Below are 18,753 nucleotides of genomic sequence, written 5' to 3'. Positions count from 1 at the left end.
TCTTTTAATATCACTGCCTTAAGGTATCCATTGCTAATTTAGGTTAAACATTAAAAAAGCATTTTTTTCAGAGTTAATGATATCTACCTATTTTTCCTATTTTAGGCAGCTCATGGCCGGAGGGGACATACAGGCCCACAGGTACAGTGATTTTTTTTTTCTTAACTGAAAAAGGTAAATATTCTGTGTCCAGTCAAGGACCTGGAATAAAGGCTCTGGAAAATCTCTTCCAAGCCTAAATTTCTTTTGCTTTTTCATAATATTGTGGAATAAAATGCCATAAAACTTTTGAGCTACAATTTTAAGAACTCAAATCTTAAGAGAAAATTAAAATGTTGGCACTTTAATTAAAAACTATAAAATTAAAGATGAGACAATACTTGGCCCAATTATTATTAAATTTAACTTTTTTTTTGGATTTCAGGTACAAACTAGTAATTCAGTGGGTAACCTTCCTTTTAGATTTTTGTTCAGTTAACTCTGAAACCTTGCTTAAAATTTGTGTAAACTCCTTTTAAACCAAGAGAATATGGTTAAAACCTTGATACAAATTAGATAATTTGAATGTTTTGCTCAAAAGTCAACTATAACAACTATCATATTATATCCCTTTGTACATGTTGGTGATATACATGAACCTACGTGAATGAGTAATGGCTTAGAATTTTACAAAATTGTGCAAACATACATCCTCAGATTGAAAATATAATGAGGATAAATAATAAATCCACTCTTAATCCCATCATGGTAAAACTCCAAAATGTTAAGAAAACATCTTAAACACTACAAGAAAGAAGACATTTTACCCATGATAGGAATAACCAATTGAATTTCAGAAGACTTCTGTTCAACAATAATACATGCTAAAAAACAACAAAGTAATATTTTGCAGATGCAGAAGAAAAAGTAACTGTTAATCTAGAATTTTATACCTAGCTAAACTATTTCAAGGTTATACTGCTGAAATAAAATGGAGAGCAAATCCAGAACAAAAAATGGTGTGAAATGAATGAGATGAGGTTGGGGAGAGAAAGTGTTGAGAAATTTCCTCTTTCTGATTTTGAGGAAAAGGCATCAGTGAGGGACATTTAATCTCATCTAATAATGTAAACAACTAAGACATAAATTTAGGCTATCCTATGGTCCAAATTAAGCTTTTTATTCTTATTTTGAATTATTATCTGTAGCAGAGCTCAAGGACAATGTGGAGGAAATGCTCAACTTTTGATCCCTAGATATTTAATCTATTTGAATATAAATATAATCAAAGAAAATGTGAAAGTAAATTGTGAGTTTTTTCAGGCCAAGCACCCAAGTTTTATACAATAGATTATATGTTTTATAGGAAAATAAGAGACAGTGTATGTGTGTGTGTGTGTGTGTACATATGTGCACATTTGAATGAAAACTGAAAGAAAATACATAAACATGTTAGCTGTGGTTATCTCTGCTTGATGAGGTTATAGAAATTTTTATTTCCCTTTCTATGTTTTCCTTTATTTTTCATATTTTTTGCAAAGATCCTGCACTGCTATTGTGATGCAAAAAATATTTATCATGTTGCATACAGAAGGAGAAAGTTCTCTGGAAATTATGTAGACAGTTTGATTCTCTCTCCCTATAGGGGGAAATAGGCATCCCAGGCCCAGATGGACTTGCAGGCTCACTGGGACTGAAGGGCCCTCAGGTATGTATCAAGACTAATCAGACTGTGAGAACACAAAGAATCTGAAGCCTTAATAGAATACCTCCAACGACACTACAGAGGTACAGATGTTTCAAGTGTTTTAACGGTAATAACATAAGGAAGCAACACAGTCTTGACTTGTACAGCAGTTGGTATCCTTTGCCTAGGCTTTTTCTCAGTCAAGAGGGGAAAAGAGAATGAACATGCTCTGCAGCAATCCCTGTGTGATGAGTTCAAGCTAGCTAGGGTATCCTAGGGAAAGCTTGAGCCAAGGAAAATGTTGAGCCTCAAAACTGGGAATTTTAGAGTTCCCTTCGTGGCTCAGCAGAAAGGAATCTGACCAGCATCCATGAGAATGCAGGTTTGACCCCTGACCTTGCTCACTTTGTTAAGGATCTGTCATTGCTATGAGCTGTGGCATAGGTTGCAGACATGGTTTGGATCCTGCATTGCTGTGGCTGTGGCGTAGACCAGCAGCTAAGGCTTGGATTTGACCCCTAACCTGGGAACCACACCATGGGCATGGCCCTACAAAGACAATAAAAAAAAAGCTGGGAATTTTGGTCAGTGGGAGTTCCTGTCGTGGCTCAGTGGTTATCAAATCTGACTAGGAACCATGAGGTTGCAGGTTCCATCCCTGGCCTTGCTCAGTGGGTTAAGGATCTGGCACTGCCATGAGCTGTGGTGTAGATGGCAGATGTAGCTTGGATCCCACGTTGCTGTGGCTCTGGCGTAGGCCAGTGGCTACAGCTCCGATTAGACCCCTAGCCTGGGAACCTCCATATGCCACAGGTGTGGCCCTAGAAAAAGACAAAAATAAAAATAAATAAATAAATAAATAAATAAATAAAAATTTTGGTCAGTGTAACACAGAAAGAGCTCAGTGTTACATACCTGGATGCCTGTGATGTAGAAAAATTGACTCTACTATAGGAAAGGATTGTTCAAATACAGCTGACGTCTTCTGCAGAGTGATCTACAGTGACCTTTCTAGCTCACTTCTCCAGAGAGCAGCTCAAGCACTTTTTCCTTTATAAGCAACAAGCCATGGTCAGCTCTTACACTGATCACATGAGGAGAAAGGAAGCATGTGCCAGAAAGAGCAAAATGTATCTTAAAATAATAATGAGAAGGGAAAGGAAGTCCTTGAAAATGCAGTAATGAAAGAAAAAAGGTCAGACTCTAAGAAAGTTGAACAGGGAATTCCCGTCGTGGCTCAGTGGTTAACGAATCCGACTAGGAACCATGAGGTTGCTGGTTCGATCCCTGGCCTTGCTCAGTGGATTAAAGATCCAGCGTTGTCGTGAGCTATGGTGTATGTTGCAGATGCAGCTTGGATCCTGTGATGCTATGGCTGTGGCGTAGGTCAGCAGCTACAGCTCCAATTAGACCCCTAGCCTGGGAACCTCCGTATGCCACTGGAGCAGCCCAAGAAATGTCAAAAAGACACACAAAAAAAAAGAAAAGAAAAGAAAGTTAGAACATTGTTTTTCTCTCCAAGCTTTTACTTCTGAAATCTTGAGAAATAAATTTGCTCTTTAGCAAATGCAGGTCCTGCAATTTTTTCAAAGTTTTAATCCATGCAGCTAAAAATAAAAATGAAGTAACTATTATATTTTGGCAGCTTGGTGCATGAAAATTGCGCAAAATATACTTAGACATCAGAGGAGAAACTTTATCCACATATTACCAGGATTTCAGAGCAGTAAACAGTCTGTCCCCTGGGCCTGTGTCTCTTTCTAGCTTGATTCCTTTTCTTTGTCTTATTTGGCAGCTTACCTTCAAGAGAGAAATATATGCCACTGGATTTGTGGGAGAGCATTTCAGTAGATTGGCTGGCTTTATTTCATGCTAAACAAGTAATACTACATCTCTTCTTCCATTTTATAGACTCTTACTTTTTATGACATAATTTAAAAGGAGATGCAAAAACCAAACATGGATGGTTTCTCTGCATAATATGTGGAAACCAAAGTTAATAGGCAATGTAATATTCAAGAAATATAATTATCCACATTTCATCTTACCATAGCTTATTTATGACCAGTCTTCGGTGTGGTTATTAAATAGAAAATCCATTTAATTATTCCAGTTTCATATTAACATAAGTAAGGATTATTTTTAACATAACAAATATATGCATATGGAGTAAAAAGATGCTTAGGATAATTAGAAAGCAATACTGAAAAATTCAACTCTGTAGTGTTTCTTCATTTTGACTGCAAATGCCCATCTAAATGCTAGATTGGACCTTCATATCCTTGCAGAGAGGGAGAGCTCAGCCAATCAAGATAGAACCAAAGGCATGAGTGGAGTTCTCTTTCCAATTTCTGTCCATGTTATTGACTTAGCTTTTCCGTTATTAATATTCAAGTTAGCATTCTAGTGTTCGCTTTTAGGGAAAGAGTAATGTTTGAATTCTCTACCTGTAGGGCCCAAGAGGAGAGGCTGGTGCAAAAGGAGAAAAAGGAAGTCTGGGCACTAAAGGTCCCCAGGTAGGTAACAAGAGAGAGGGACTGCTTCTGGCTTTTGTCTTGGCTTGAACGTGGCTGTCCTTGTGGTTTTCTCCCCACAGATGGAGTTACTTACTACAAGCGAACAGCAAGGTACATGAGGTTTGACTTCAGGGCTTGATGGGGTAGCCGCATCACATTCTGCGGAGTAGGTGTCATGCTGTCAGACACAGAGGTGGAAGATGGCAGCTCAGTCATTACTTTGAGTTTAAGAATGCCTTTTCTATGTAAATCAGGTCACATGACTCCCTTGCACCCAGATTATAGCCTACTTCAGTGGTCCTCCACTAACCACACATGAGAATCTCCTTGGATGACTCTAAAATGCTCTACCCCTGAAACCCTCCCCAGACCACTTAAATAAGAATTTCCCCCAGGTGGTTCTAATACACACACCCAGCACTGGGCATGACCAACATCAGGGCTTCTCCACCTTCAAAGTGCATAGTAATCACATAGAGAACTTGCCAAAATGCAGATTCTGATTCAGTAAGTGTGGAATGAGGCTTGAAATGCTGCAATTCCAGTGAGCTCCCAGGTAATGCTGATGCTGCTGGTCCCTAGGCCACACTTTGAGTAGCTAGTCCCTATACACTAGCCCTGGCCTACTTGCTATCCTAGTAATACTTATTTGCTTGGCTGTTTGCTTGGTATGTTTGTTTGTTTGGTTGTCTTCCCTTCTAAATTGTAAGGTTTGTGAGGGCCAAGACTTTGTCTTGCTTATGCTATATCCCGGAACTCAGAATAACAGTGCTGCCACACAGTAGAGCTCAACACATGTTTGTATAAGGAATCAATTAGTAAATGAATGAATGAGACACAGCTGGAACTTGTGCTCTGGACTAACATGAGGATAAAGAGAATCCTTTAGTTTGTGTCCAGTAGTTAAACTGGCCAGTGGCCCAACACTTAAATGAATATATTCATCCTCAAAATTTGTAAGAAGTGGAGTTCCTGTTGTGACTCAGCGGTAACGATCCAACTAGTATCCATGAGGATGCAGGTTCAATCCCTAGCCTCCCTCAGTGGGTTAAGGATCCAGCACTGCTGTGAGGTATGGTTTAGGTTGCAGACGTGGCTTAGATCTGGCTTGGCTGTGGCTCTAGTGTAGGCCAGCAGCTGCAGTTCCAATTTGACCCCCAGCCTGGGAACTTCCATATGCTGTGGGTGTGGCCCTAAAAAGCACAAAACACAAACAACAACAACAACAACAAAGAAATTGTAAGAATCTATTTGCATGAATTTGTATCTCATGACATGATATTTTAAAGCATAATAATTATTGCTCATGATGATATTTGTTCCTAATTTTGATGAATGTGACCCTTCAAAAAACATGGGAACTTTAAAATTTCATATAGGACTAAATGGATGAAAAGTAACTATTTTACATTCAATTACTGAATCATTAAAAGCTTAAGGCACCACAAATTTGGATGAAAAAAAAAACAGTAAATGCCAAAGGAAACTTATGTAGTAATTATCTCATCTATTTATGTGAAATATTGAGATGTGATGGATTTAAATCCAAAGAGCTTGGTAACTCCCTTGCTCTAGAATCCAAAATTGTATCCAAGTGGCTGTTACTCAAATAAGTTATTCCATTTTCCCTGTAGTATACTTCTATGGGTGAGTCCCCTTTAACCTAGTATTGGCAAGATAGTCATAGTCATAAATCATTTAGCCTCTTGGCACAGAGTTAGTTAAAAGGCACCACTTCCCTCTAACCTAGCTCTTCTGTTTACCTGGCTGGAAAGTATGATTTTTTTCTTTGCTTGCTTTTCTTGAAATATCCCTGTCAACACAATGAAAGTGCTATTTCAAAGACATGTAGAATTTTCTATGCTTAGGATGTGATGAATTGTTGTTTTCAAAGGAAAACCATGGGAGACAAACATTATCAGATAGACAAGATAGCATTATTCTTTATTGGCTCTATAAATCCACTGACATAAGCTTCATAATGTTTTAGCACAAGGATCAACCCTTCAGATGGTATTATGTGCGCATTTTCTAATTGCCAGCTTTAAAGTTTTTCTTAGGATACACATTTAAAAGAAAGGGATGTGATTTATGTTGACAGTGTTCTGAAGACATTAATTGCTTTGGGGCATTCTGCATAAATCAAATAAGTGCCAATCCAGCCAAGTATACAGCTATGATATAAGAGAAATACAGTCCATGACACAGTGAAAAAGAAGAAGGGACTTTGAAAGGAATGGCATATTCTTTCATACCTTCCTTTGTTCCCTTTTTGTTTGGTTTACCTTGAAGTCCTACACTGAGGTAACCAACACCTAGAAAAAAATGGGAAGTTAGACACAAAAATACTCATTCCAGTTAGAGCTCAAATTATTCTTCAAATACTAACATTCTTTTAGTCAAATAATCACTAGCATCATATGAAATTAGCAAGGAGGTTAAAATGATTCAGTGCCAATTTGGGATTTAAAATAGAATTTCTCTTGTCATTTTTACAAAGTGCAGTATAGTGGTCAAAGGCTTAACATCTGGAGCCAGACTACCTAGGTTAAATTGTGATGTTTGTACCTTCCTAGCTGTGTAGCCTTGGGTAATTTATTTAACCTCTCCATGCCTCAATTTTCCCTGCCATGAAATAAGAATAATAATAATAGCTACCACATTGAATTGTTGTGAAAATTAAACTGCATCAAATTTGGAAACTCACGTTTTTAAAACTCCAATCTCAGCTGGTGCATGGATGGAAAGAGTTTTAGAATCCTGTTCCAAATATAAGCCTCAAAACAACAGATGGAGTGGCTGTGATTTCAGTTTTTTAGATCAGAATCAGGTTCATTTCCTATGTCATCCTCTTAGGAACTGCGTGATTTGGGGTTAAAATCTGATTTTGTCTGATAAAAAGGTGTTGATAAGAGGTATCTCAGTGTGTTGTTATAAGGATTGGAGAAGCCTATATATAAATATATACCTCTTGCACAGTGCCTTGCACAAAATCAGTGCTCAACAAAAGGCCACCATTACAGCAAAGCCAATGGAGATTTGACCCTTACCTAATGATCTTTCCCATTAAATGTCCTGAGCTCCTCTTTATACCTCACAGCTTCTCTTGATCTCAGATCAAGGCAACCTTTTTGACTTTTGATGTCTTAGAGGTGGCAGGGAATTTTTCTTCTTTCTCTTAGAAACATAGTTCCTTTTACAACCAGCAGTATTCAAGTAGGTAATATATCTGGGTAACAGTTGACTGAAGCTTGAGTCCCATTCAAGCCATCACAAACCCCAGTTTTGTACTTTGTATGATCCTGTATAGGAAATAGTATCAGGTTTTCTGATGCTCTACAGAACTTACAGAACTGTCTGTATCTATCCGTCCATCTATCCATCCAAGAAATCTTTTATTTGGAGGACTTTCAAATTACATGATCTCTCATTGTGCTTGTGTGTGCTTGAGGGAACTGCACATGATGTAATTTCTCAGAAATCTCCTTCGTCTCATGGAGCTCATTATGTCAGAAGTAAGCACAAAAATGAGCTTTTAAGCAAAACTTCCAATAACCCCTTATTGTCAAGGACAATTAAAATCTCTATACTTCATCCTTCTGTGAAGTACATGAAAATTTTGTATGGAAAACCAACAAATTAAACACACTATTTCATCCCTCTTGGGAACCATCCCTAGACCAGTGGATGGGATAGATAGGGGAATGGATGGGTAAATTGACCTGTCCTACATAAGCTTAAGAGATATGAAGTCAATAAAATGTGCCCCTTGCTTCAAAGAGTCTGGTACCTAGTATATGAGAGAGAGAAATAAATGGACAACTACATACAGAGTAAAGGAATCTGTGGGACAGTTATAAGACCCAGTACAGCCAGAGGGGTTCATGTCATCTTCTTGAAACAATGATGATAAAAGTAAGATTTTCAGGAAGGGGTGATTATTCCTCTCCCTAGATGGGAAAGTGGAATAGCTAAAGGGAGAAATTGCATATGTTCAGAGATATAAGACAACAAGAAATATTTGGAGACTTCAGATGGTTTGATGAGCATGAACATAGAGTATTTGAAGTAGTCATAGGTGACTACAGAGGAATGCAATACCCACATTTTGAGGGATTTTAATATTAATACGACTTTCAACTTTATTCTGAAAGCTACTCAGAATTCAGAATTTCAGCCTGACCTTTTCTTCAAAAGGAAAGGAGAATGATTTAGAGAGAGGCCAGTCTACAGTCAGGGAAGCCAGGGATTTAGGCGAAATGCGAGAGGGGCCTGAGGTTAGGTGATGGCCATGGGAATGGAAGGATATGGATATAGATTGGAGACAAAATCTATAGGGCTTGGAGCTGATTGATTGTGAGAGATGACCTAGAGAGAAGAGTCTGGGATGATGCTTAGATTTCAGGGGAAGTAAAGGGTGGCATTCCTTACGAAAATATGGAACTGAGCATTACTTGTGGTAAATATGATGATTTTTGGTCATTAATCCCTATGAAATACCCAATAGGCATTTTAATAGATGAGTCCACTGTTCAGTTGAGTAATTTGGACTGGGGCAGCATATCTAGAAATCATTTTGTAGAAGTGGTATGTGAAGCTATGGGGGTGTCACTCAGGAAGGAGGATGAAGTGAGAAGGTAAGTTCAGAGGAGCCCTGGGGACCATGGCAATTCAAGAAGCAAATAGAAGAAAGGGAGTCTTCAAACTTTCCTGAGAAAAGATCAGAGAGGGGTCAGAAAGACCACGGTAAATTGGTGTTACAGAAGTTAATGGAAAAATTTCAAAGAATGGAGACTTTCCTTTAAATTCAAAGAAGGTAGTAGTTTGCATCTACAACCCCAAATTCCCCATCCATCCCACTCCCTCCTCCCCCTTGGCAACCACAAGTCTGTTCTCTATGTCTCTGAGTCTGTTTCTGTTTTGTAGGTAGGTTATATTTAGAATGGCTAAACAACGAGGTCCTATTGTACATAAGAAAATGTGCATATATGTATGACAGGGTCACTATGCTAAATAGCCGAAATTGACACAATACTGTAAATCAACTATACTGTAATTAATTAATTAATAATACAAAGAGGATAAGAACTGATAAAAGTTACCCAGATTGAACACGCAGGTCTTGGAAGCTCCATGCAGGAATGGAAGTGAAAGTTAGACGGGAAGGGGTTAAGAGCTGTGGAGGGAGAAGAAGTTGAAACTCTTCTTTAAGATGGAGCATGATAATGTGCAAAAATAGAATGTGTACATTTATGTGTAACTGGTTCACCATGCTGTACAGTAGGGAAAAAAATTGTATTGAGGAAATAACTATTTAAAAAATGTAAATAAATAAAATACAAGGACCTACCAAAAAAAAAAAAAAGATGAAGGAGAGAGGGAAAATGGAAGGTTGTGGAAAAATCATTACTATCTTCGCTGGTAACCAATACATTGTTCAGCTATCTTTCCTATTAGGAGTTTTTTAATGTCTAACTCATTACATATCTAATTTTTTAAAAGATGAGAAAGTTAAGGTTAATTTTTTTCTTCTGAACAAAGCTAATGTATCATGCTTATTACATTTGATTTATTTATTTTTTAAATTATAGTAACCATGGCAAAAAAAAATTGTGAAAATGATTTCGGTTCACTGGTGTTTGGATTATTTACAAGTACCTATAAACAGTTTAACCAAATGAGATTTCTGTTGTTACATGTTTGGATATCCCAAAGGAAAAAACCTGATGTCAAGTATTAGTAACATAGGAAGGCAGTTGGGCTGCCTCCAAATTGGGATTTTTAAAGCTGTTCTAGACTAATGGAGAGACTTCTATTATATCAAATAGATTTTCTGTATTGATGCACAGTTATGTTTATCCATTCGTTTAGGTTTTGTATTTATGTTCTTCAATAAAATCTTAAAGCTTTCTTTATGTAGGTCTTTGGGTCTTTAGGTAATCTTGTTACACTTACTCTATTTTAGTTTTTTCTCTTATTAGTAACTGGAAATTTATTTATATTTACTTTTCTAACTTACTGCTAGGAAAGAGAAAATTATTTTCTCTTGTACCATCTGAACATCTTATTAGTGCTAATTATTCTTAGTAAAGCTTCTTGAGTTTGCTATTGTACTAATCATATTATGTGCAAATAAACAACAACATGGCATTCTTTCTACCAAAATGAACCAGGAATAGTATAGTTCAAGGCAAATGTCATATAAAATGCTTTCTTAAAATGTTAGACATTTTAGCAACATCTGCTCTTAATAGCAAAATAGTGAAAACCTAGTCTTTTTGGAAGGGAAGACTCAGAGGGAAATACAGTCATTTAGACAACATCTGGCATGAATTATTTTATTAAATTTCTTTTATTTGCTGGTCTTTATTTGACAGCTGTGAGGCTTTTTTCCAGAGCGAGAAACAATAAAACCATAACTCTTTTCCCATCTGTGGTTCATTTTCCTCTTAGAAGAGACGCAAAAGGTTTAAAGGAAAGTTGCTTTATGTTCTATATTTGCAGTCCTTGATTTTTGTGTGTGTGTTTGTTTCAGGGGCTTCCAGGACCAGCAGGAGAGGCAGGGATTCAAGGCCGTTTGGGAAGCCAAGGAAATAAAGTAGGTCACATTCTTCATACCCACCAAAGCTGAGATCTTCTCCTCGAGGGAAGTTATGTCTGCTTATATTATCCAGAGTCCTTTCAACACAAAGAAGAATATATCATCTCACTGCCCCTGTACCCTTGCTTGATTCTTAGAGAGCCAGCAACATCTAAGGATGTTCATGGGGACCCAGATGAGGTCAGGGAATCCAGCTCAGCATCATCTCATGAGGGGGGCGACACCCAACCCGAGCTGATGGATCTTAGGGAACGGGAACTATTCTGGAGCAAGCCTTCCTTTCTCCCCCCCTCCCTCCTTCTTTTCCTTTATTCTTCATTTCTTTCCTCCATTCATACTAACCTTTGCTGAATATCTTTAAGGACAGAGGCACTATCCTGGCGTTCAGCTGAACTAAGGCCAGCTCCACGAGAGCAGAGATCTTTGTCTGTTTTGCTCACTCATGCATCCTCAGAGCTTAGAACAGTACCTGACACATAGTAAGTGCCCATTAAATATTTGTTTAATGAAAGAAATTCCTGAGTTATGTAATGATAAATACATTTAAGAATTGAGAACATTTTTAAGATACTAATCCATGACATAAAGTACTTGTCAGGGATAGGAAACTGCAATGGAAGTTTAAACACAGTACTAGATAAGAGAAGTACTTCTGGGCTGGGACAAGAGGCAGCATAGAGTATACAGACTTTGAGCTTAGAAGATAGAAAGTGTTTGTCAGACAGAGAGGGGGCATGGGAAATTTAGATCGAAGAAATAGTGTAAAAGAATAGGATTGAGAAAAATCCCATGAGTGGATGTTTGGTGGGGATGAAAAATGATTCCATTAAATCAGTAAGTAAGAAAATAAGTAAATTAAATAACTAAATAAAAAGAGAAAAATAATCTTCTCTGAGGGTCGCATAAAGAGTAAGAAAGGCCCAGACACTCCGCCTTACTGCATTAAGCTTAAGTCCCCAGGGAGGCAGGCAACTCAGCAATCAGTCCTGGGCTCAATACCTGGCTGCAACCAGTAACGAAATGTTTGACCCTGAACAAGCTTTATGGCTTCCTTTGTCTCCCTACTTTAAAGTAGATGTTCTCAAATCCACTGAGAAGCCTATTTATAAAAAATATATCCCTGGGCTCCATTTCCAGACTGCTACTGATGGCATGGGTCCAGAAATTTTCTTTTGCGTGTGGAGCCCAGGTATTGGGAAGCAGCTGGCCCCCAGAGCCCACTTTGGAGGCCACTGCCTTGAAAGAAAGGCATCAGGGCAGGTCATCTTCTGCTTCCCTTCCATGGAGCCCTATTCTCTTTCCCCCAAGGGGTTGATGCTGGTGGACATTTGTCCATTTGTACTCCTCATATATACTGTGTTGTCTCTATGTCCTGAGCTGTCCTCTATGCAATGAGCTAACCACTCCCACTCCTCCAGTGTAGGCTGCCCACACTCCACATTCTTTCTCCCAAAGAGTGCTTTATGGAAAGGAGAGGGGGAAGATTTAGATGGTGGAAGAACTTGGCCAGCCCTGCCTCAGCCAGCTCAGTCAAGATCACCATCAATAGTGACAGCCATGTTGACAGGATGGCTATACTCTTGATATGATGCAATGAGAAGGGCCCTTCACCTCTGTGGTCTTTTCTCCCCAAACTCATAAAACCTAACATAATCATGAGAAAAACATCAGACAAACACCAGTTGCGGTGTACTCTACAAAACACCTGACCAGTACTTCTGAGAACTGTCAAGGTTGTCCGAATCCAGAAAACCTGATAAACTGTCCCATTCTAGAGGAGGCTAAGGATACGTGAGTTGGGAGATTAGATCTAGGAAAAGGAGACTAGGTAAAAACTAAGGAAATCTGAATAAAGCATGGGCTTTTGTTAATGAGTCAGTTTTCATTTATTTGTTGAGACAGAAGTCTGCTACACCTATAATAAATGTGATATTAATGAGAGGGAGAGGCTAGATGTGTATATAGGAAGTCTCTGTACCATCTTTACAACATTTATGAAAATTTAAAATCTAAACTTTAAAAGTTTAGATTTTTATTTATTTATTTGGAGTTCTCTTGTGGTACAGTGGGTTAAGGATCTAGCATTATTTCTCCAGTGGCTCAGGTCACTGCTGTGGCATGGGTTCAATCCCTGACACTGGAATTTCTGTATGCTGTGGGCGCAACCAAAAAAAAAGTTTGTTTTTTTTTTTTTTGTTTGTTTGTTTGTTTAAGAAAAGGAGTTAACCTTCTTTTGTAAACTTATGTTAACTTGCCCAAATAGCTGGATTTCCTCAGTGTAATACTGAAGTTGATTTATAACCCACAGTACACATTCTACAAGTCAGAAATTGTTTCCAGGGATGTCGTGCTACCTTAGTTATTTTGATTAAAAGTAGATTCATGAGTCTGTTTTTTCTGCAGCAGCCAGATGATTTGCATGGATCATCATGGAAAACAGTTTTGTTCATTTTTTCAAACAGTACAGAGCCACTTCTTTGACTCATAGTAAGATGTTTCCAAGGCTGTGGCTCATGGCACTGTGCTGCTGAGATGGCAGCTTGCACTAAACAGTACATCAGACTTGCGGGAGTTTCATTTATCAATGGAGGGGGCTTCACTCACCATTTCGCTTGTATTGTTACACACTCACAGTTCTGGCCACAAACCCATTATCACTGTGACACACATGGATGCAATTGAAAATTCTTGTCTCAGTGCCATCATTTCTAATTCCCTTCACAAAAACAACGTACTAAGGACACATTTCATTGTTTTGCTTAACAGGGAGAACCTGGCCTTCTGGGAGAAAAGGGAGCCATTGGTCTTCCAGGTCCTCGAGGCTTGACGGTTTGTGTTTTATCCCTACTTTTTATCTGGCTCTTGGAATCTTTTAGTTCAAGATAAAAGTTCAAGGGAATTCCGTTGTGGCTCAGTGGTAATGAACCTGACTGGTATCCATGAGGACTCAATTTCAATCCCTAGCTTTGCTCAGCGGGTTGAAGATCAGGTATTGCCATGAGCAGTGGTGCAGGTCACAGACGCAGCTCGGATCTGGTATTGCTGTGGCTGTGGTGTAGGCCGGCATCTGTAGCTCCAATTCAGCCCCTAGCCTGAGAACTTCCATGTGCCAGAGGTGCAGCCATAACAAGACTTAAAAGAAAAGAAAGATGAAAGTTCCAGGTAGATATCAGGGGTGGCTCTCCGAAGAGAGTGTGGAAAATAACATCCCAGCCTAGCTGTGTGGCTTTCTGGAAATTGAGATCGTCTCTTCTTTTTGGCCAGCTTCTCCAAGGTGACAAATTCTCAGGTACCAAATTTCCTGGCCGGGATACTCTTAAAGCCAAATGTGAAAATGGACCAAACTGGAACCCTTTTTCCATTCTTTCCTCCCATCTAAACCCATTCATGGGAAACTCAGCCTGCCCTTCCCCCAGAGCGCGGGACTTCTCACTAAGGCCTCTACAGGGCTCTGACAGTAGCCAATGCCCAGGCCTTTGGGAGATCTTACTTTTATCTAGCCAACTGAACATGGATTTGAGCTTAGGTATTAAAATACAAATGTTATCCAGGAGGAGTAACACTTCTACCTCCTTTAATTAAGATTACCAAACACCTGAAATTTTCTCATTTAATCCTCGAAACACCAAGAGCAGCTATAATTCTTATTCCCCTTTTCCAGATGAGATAAATGAGGTGAAGGAACGGTGTATTGTCTATGTTATTGAACATTCCCTTTAGTGCCCCTGTCACCTGCCCCAGAGCAGCAGCCTAATTTTTCCTAATCAAATCCCAAAATTGGCTATCTACTTTGCCAGTTGTCTATAGTCAGGGATGTTTGTAAATAATTGCTTTGTTGACAGGGTGATGATGGCAACCCAGGTTATGGTGGCATCGGAAATAAAGGAGCAAAGGTAAGACACATCAGCTGAAAGCTGCACGTTTCCATTTATTTATTGTTGCTTTTTTGGGGCAACATTAAAGAGAAAAAAAAGAAACAGTGAATAAGGTGGTCTTGGACTTTTAGAGGTAGATTTTGGTCATTTACTTGCTGATATGTTTTGGGGAATATAATTTGATGGTTGAAGTTACAGGCAACAGTCAAAACTTGAAATGACTTTTCTGTTCTTTGCAGAGATGCACAGGCAGGGCCAGACTTGTTCCAGCCTGAAAAAGTGTCTAATCTTAGAAGCTCTGTGCTTCTAAGCATGGGAGCATTCCAAAATTTGTCTTCCACTGATTGTGTTTACTTTAACCAATAGTAAAAAGTTTTACAGGGCCTTTCCAAATGCAATGGGCCAAGCTGCCTCTCCAAAATTAATTTTATATCAAACTATAACTGTATATTGCCACTAAATATTTAAGCGTCAGGAAGTAAGATAGACAAATTTACCAAAAGCAGTGATTTCTATATGCCAAAAATAACCACTTAGAAAACATAATAACAATATCCACAAAAATATAATGTAGTTAAGAAATCCTTTCTGCGAAAATGTTCCAGAACTATAGCAAAAATTATTGAGATATAAAATTTCAATGAACAAAGACATACCAAGATCCTGTTGGAAAGTCTAAAATGTTATAAGGATCAGTGTGTAATTCCAAGTGAAATACCAACAAGAATGGTGCAAGGGAATCATGGAAGAATAAACAAACCCCCCCAAAGCTAAAACTTCTCAAAAAACAAAAACTGAGGAACAAAGAATTTCCAGTGAAATTTTCATTAGCATAGATAATAATTGGGGAGTTCCCGTCGTGGCACAATGGAAACAAATCTGACTAGGAAGCATGAGGTTGTGGGTTCGATCCCTGGCCCTGCTCAGCGGGTTAAGGATCCAACGTTGCCATGAGCTGTGGTGTAGGTCTCAGACCCGGCTCAGATCTGGTGTTGCTGTGGCTCTGATTAGACCCCTAGCCTGGGAACCCCCGTGTGCTGCGTGAGCGGCCCTAAAAAGACAAAAGACGAAAAAATAAGAATAATAGATAATAATTGAAAACAGTTTTTTTTTTTTTTTTTTTTTTTGTCTTTTCTTTTCCCCCTAGGGCCACACCTGCAGCATATGGAGTTTCCCAGGCTAGGGGTCCAATCGGAGCTGTAGCTGCCAGCCTATGCCAGAACCACAGCAATGCCAGATCTGAGCCGCATCTGCAACCTACACCACAGTTCACGGCAACGCTGGATCCTTAACCCACTGAGCAAGGCCAGGGATCGAACCCACAACCTCATCGTTCCTAGTTGGATTCGTTAACCACTGAGCCATGACGGGAACTGAAAACAGCTTTAATATTTGATTTTTAAAAAGGGAGCTCTTAGGTATCCTATAGAATTGGAATTTTAGCCACTCTTTAAGAAGAATGTGTAAGTTTATATATAATTGTATAGAACTTATGTGACAATGTCAAGTAAAAAGTCAGAACATTGTAAGAAAAAGCATTTATCCCAATTGTGCTGAAATGCATTTTAAGAAGAAAATAGGACAATATATTTATAGTATCACTTGCTGGGAAGTGAGATTTGGGTGATTTTTCTACTTTCTATTCCTGTGTATTTTAAATTCATTTGAAGAGATATTACTTTTAATCAGAAAATAAACTTTAACTGAAATAAATGCTTTTTCATCAAGTGAGGATTATCAGACCTCTTCAACTATAGTCTGTGGCCAGAGTAAGATAGAGGACCAGAAAACAAATGATCAGATTTACATGGCAGGTTTGCCAATTTCTCCATTGAAATCCATTTTAGGAAGACTGTTTCTGGAGTTCCCATTGTGGCTCAGCAGAAACGAACCCAACTAGTATCCATGAGGATAGAACCCGACTTCTATGTGGTCAAGTGCAGCCCTAAAAGGGAAAAAAAAAAAAAAAAAAGAAGACTGTTTCAGAGTTCCAGATCACCAGCTATCCTGATGAATACCTACAGTCAAAGGCAAGCTTATTTGTAATTCCTCAGATGCGTGCAATTACCCACTTAGCTTAGGTGGTCACGATATTTTGGTGAGACCAGTAAATAGTTTAATTTAGAAATTGGAGTTAGTTTCTCAAATCATGCTCTACAGTTTCATTTTCAATTGTTTTGGTCCTTCCTTAATTCAGAGGCACTTAAACTAAATAAGGCTGCAGGCAAAATTAAAGTCAGTATAAACCTATCCTGGTGATATGTGTGTATATTAATTTTCTCTGTCAATTATAGGGCCAAGAGGGATTCCCTGGAGAAATTGGACTTAAGGTACGTGTGCTTCATACTAACTAGAGATCCATCAGAAATACTCCTGGGCTTATAAAATATATCATAGGACAATAGAAGGGTATAAATTGAAAGGAATAAAAAGAGTATGATGTTAGCTATGGATCCATATATAAAGGTCATCTATGGCCTTTATTATGTTGAGATAGGTTCCCTCTGTGCCCACATTCTGGAGAGTGTTTTTCAAAATGAATATTGAATTTTTATTTATTTATTTGCTTTTTAGGGCCACACATGTGGCATATGGAAATTCCCAGGCTAGGGGTCAAATAGGAGCCGCAGCTGCCGGTCTACACCACAGCCACAGCAACACGGGATCCGAGCTGTGTCTTCAACCTATAACACAGCTCAAGGCAACACCAGATTCTTAACTCACTGAGCAAGGCCAGGGATTGAACCCACATCCTCATAGATACTAGCTGGGTTCGTAACCCGCTGAGCCACAGCAGAACTCCCTGGATGTTGAATTTTGTCAAAAGCTCTTTTTGAGTCTATTGAGATGAACATATGGTTTTTATTCCTCAGTTTTTTGATGTGGTATATTACAGTGATTTGCAGATATCGAAGAATCCTTGCATCCCTGGAATAAATCCCACTTAATCATGGTGTGTGATCTTTTTAATGTATTGTTAGATTCCTTTATGAATAAAGGAGCTAGTAAAGAAGCATGCTTTTCAAAAAATATTTCTACTTTTTAAATTCTTAAATAAAGGGCGAAATCCTTATTTTTCTCCTCGTATGCACTCCTTCCCCTCTATCATCTGTATTTTCTTCTTTGCTTGAAGGGAGGTAAAATATAAGGTAAATCAAAATTCCCCAATTTCACTTGGCTCAACTCTCCCAATGTGTTTATAAATCACCTTCAGATAATAAGTAATCAATAATGTCCTCTACTTTAAGGCTTTCATTTCTGCCAGAAACATTCTCTGAGGCCTGTAAATTCAGGTCCTATGATAAGATCAGGGGACAAAATAAAGGGCACTGTTCATGTCTCCATGGAGGCTATGTTGTGGCTGCAGAGACAGAGAAATAAAACAGTGAGACTGCAGTGTCCCATGTTGAGAACTAAAAAAATGAGGGGTTGTTAAGGGGAGACACTTCAAAGAAGCTAAAAATATTCATGAAAAAAAAATGTCTTCATGTTGGAAGCAGTTTTTTTGTTGTTATTGTTTTGTTTTGTTTTTGTTTTTGGTCTTTTTTTGTCCCTTTTTTTTAGAGCCGAACCCGAGGCATGTGGCGGTTCCCAGGCCAGGGATCTAATCGGAGCTGGTGCTGCCTATGTCACAGCCACAGCAACGCCAGATCTGAGCCACGTCTGCAACCTACACCACAACTCATGGCAACACCAGATCCCCAACCCACTGAGTGAGGCCAGGGATCAAACCCGAAACCTCATGGTTCCTAGTCAGATTTGTTTCCACTGCTCCATGAAGGGAACTCCTGGAATAAGTTTTAATTTATTTTTATTAACGTATAATTGATTTACAATTATGTGCTAATTTCTGCTGTTCAGCAAAGTGACTCAGTTATACACATATATACAGTCCTTTTTCCCATTATTTTCCGTTATGGTTTATCCCAGAAGACTGGATATAGTTCCCTGGAATCAATTTTTAAACACATTGAAATATCTCTCTTTGAGTTTAATAACCATTTCATTTTATTCTTCTGAAATTATTTAGGGTGAGATTGGGGACCCTGGGAGTCCAGGAGAAACTGGACCCAAGGGAGCTACAGGCAAGACGGT

General features: G+C 38.6%; 1 protein-coding gene across 9 annotated transcripts in view; it reads left to right on the top strand.

The window, feature by feature from the left end:
- The window catches only part of COL6A6 (collagen type VI alpha 6 chain), a 169,495-nt gene that overhangs the window by 107,787 nt on the left and 42,955 nt on the right, over nucleotides 1–18,753 (top strand). For all 9 annotated transcript variants that reach the window (XR_014825031.1, XR_014825030.1, XR_014825033.1 and 6 more), the window contains 8 exons: nucleotides 106–141; nucleotides 1,625–1,687; nucleotides 4,120–4,182; nucleotides 10,718–10,780; nucleotides 13,550–13,612; nucleotides 14,626–14,676; nucleotides 16,953–16,988; nucleotides 18,689–18,751. Coding sequence is in view for 5 of the 9 variants with exons in the window: in XM_084991768.1 (XP_084847894.1) it covers nucleotides 106–141; nucleotides 1,625–1,687; nucleotides 4,120–4,182; nucleotides 10,718–10,780; nucleotides 13,550–13,612; nucleotides 14,626–14,676; nucleotides 16,953–16,988; nucleotides 18,689–18,751 (438 nt within the window). In the remaining 4 variants the exon portion in view is untranslated. The remainder of the gene's footprint in view (nucleotides 1–105; nucleotides 142–1,624; nucleotides 1,688–4,119; nucleotides 4,183–10,717; nucleotides 10,781–13,549; nucleotides 13,613–14,625; nucleotides 14,677–16,952; nucleotides 16,989–18,688; nucleotides 18,752–18,753) is intronic.

This window comes from Sus scrofa, chromosome 13, assembly GCF_054392235.1.
Source record: "Sus scrofa isolate SSC_HxYL_T2T_F1_AM1 chromosome 13, Sscrofa_HxYL_maternal_Yorkshire_Landrace_v2.0, whole genome shotgun sequence".
Classification (NCBI taxonomy): Eukaryota; Metazoa; Chordata; class Mammalia; order Artiodactyla; family Suidae; genus Sus; species Sus scrofa.
This window is presented reverse-complemented; position numbering and strand designations above follow the sequence as displayed.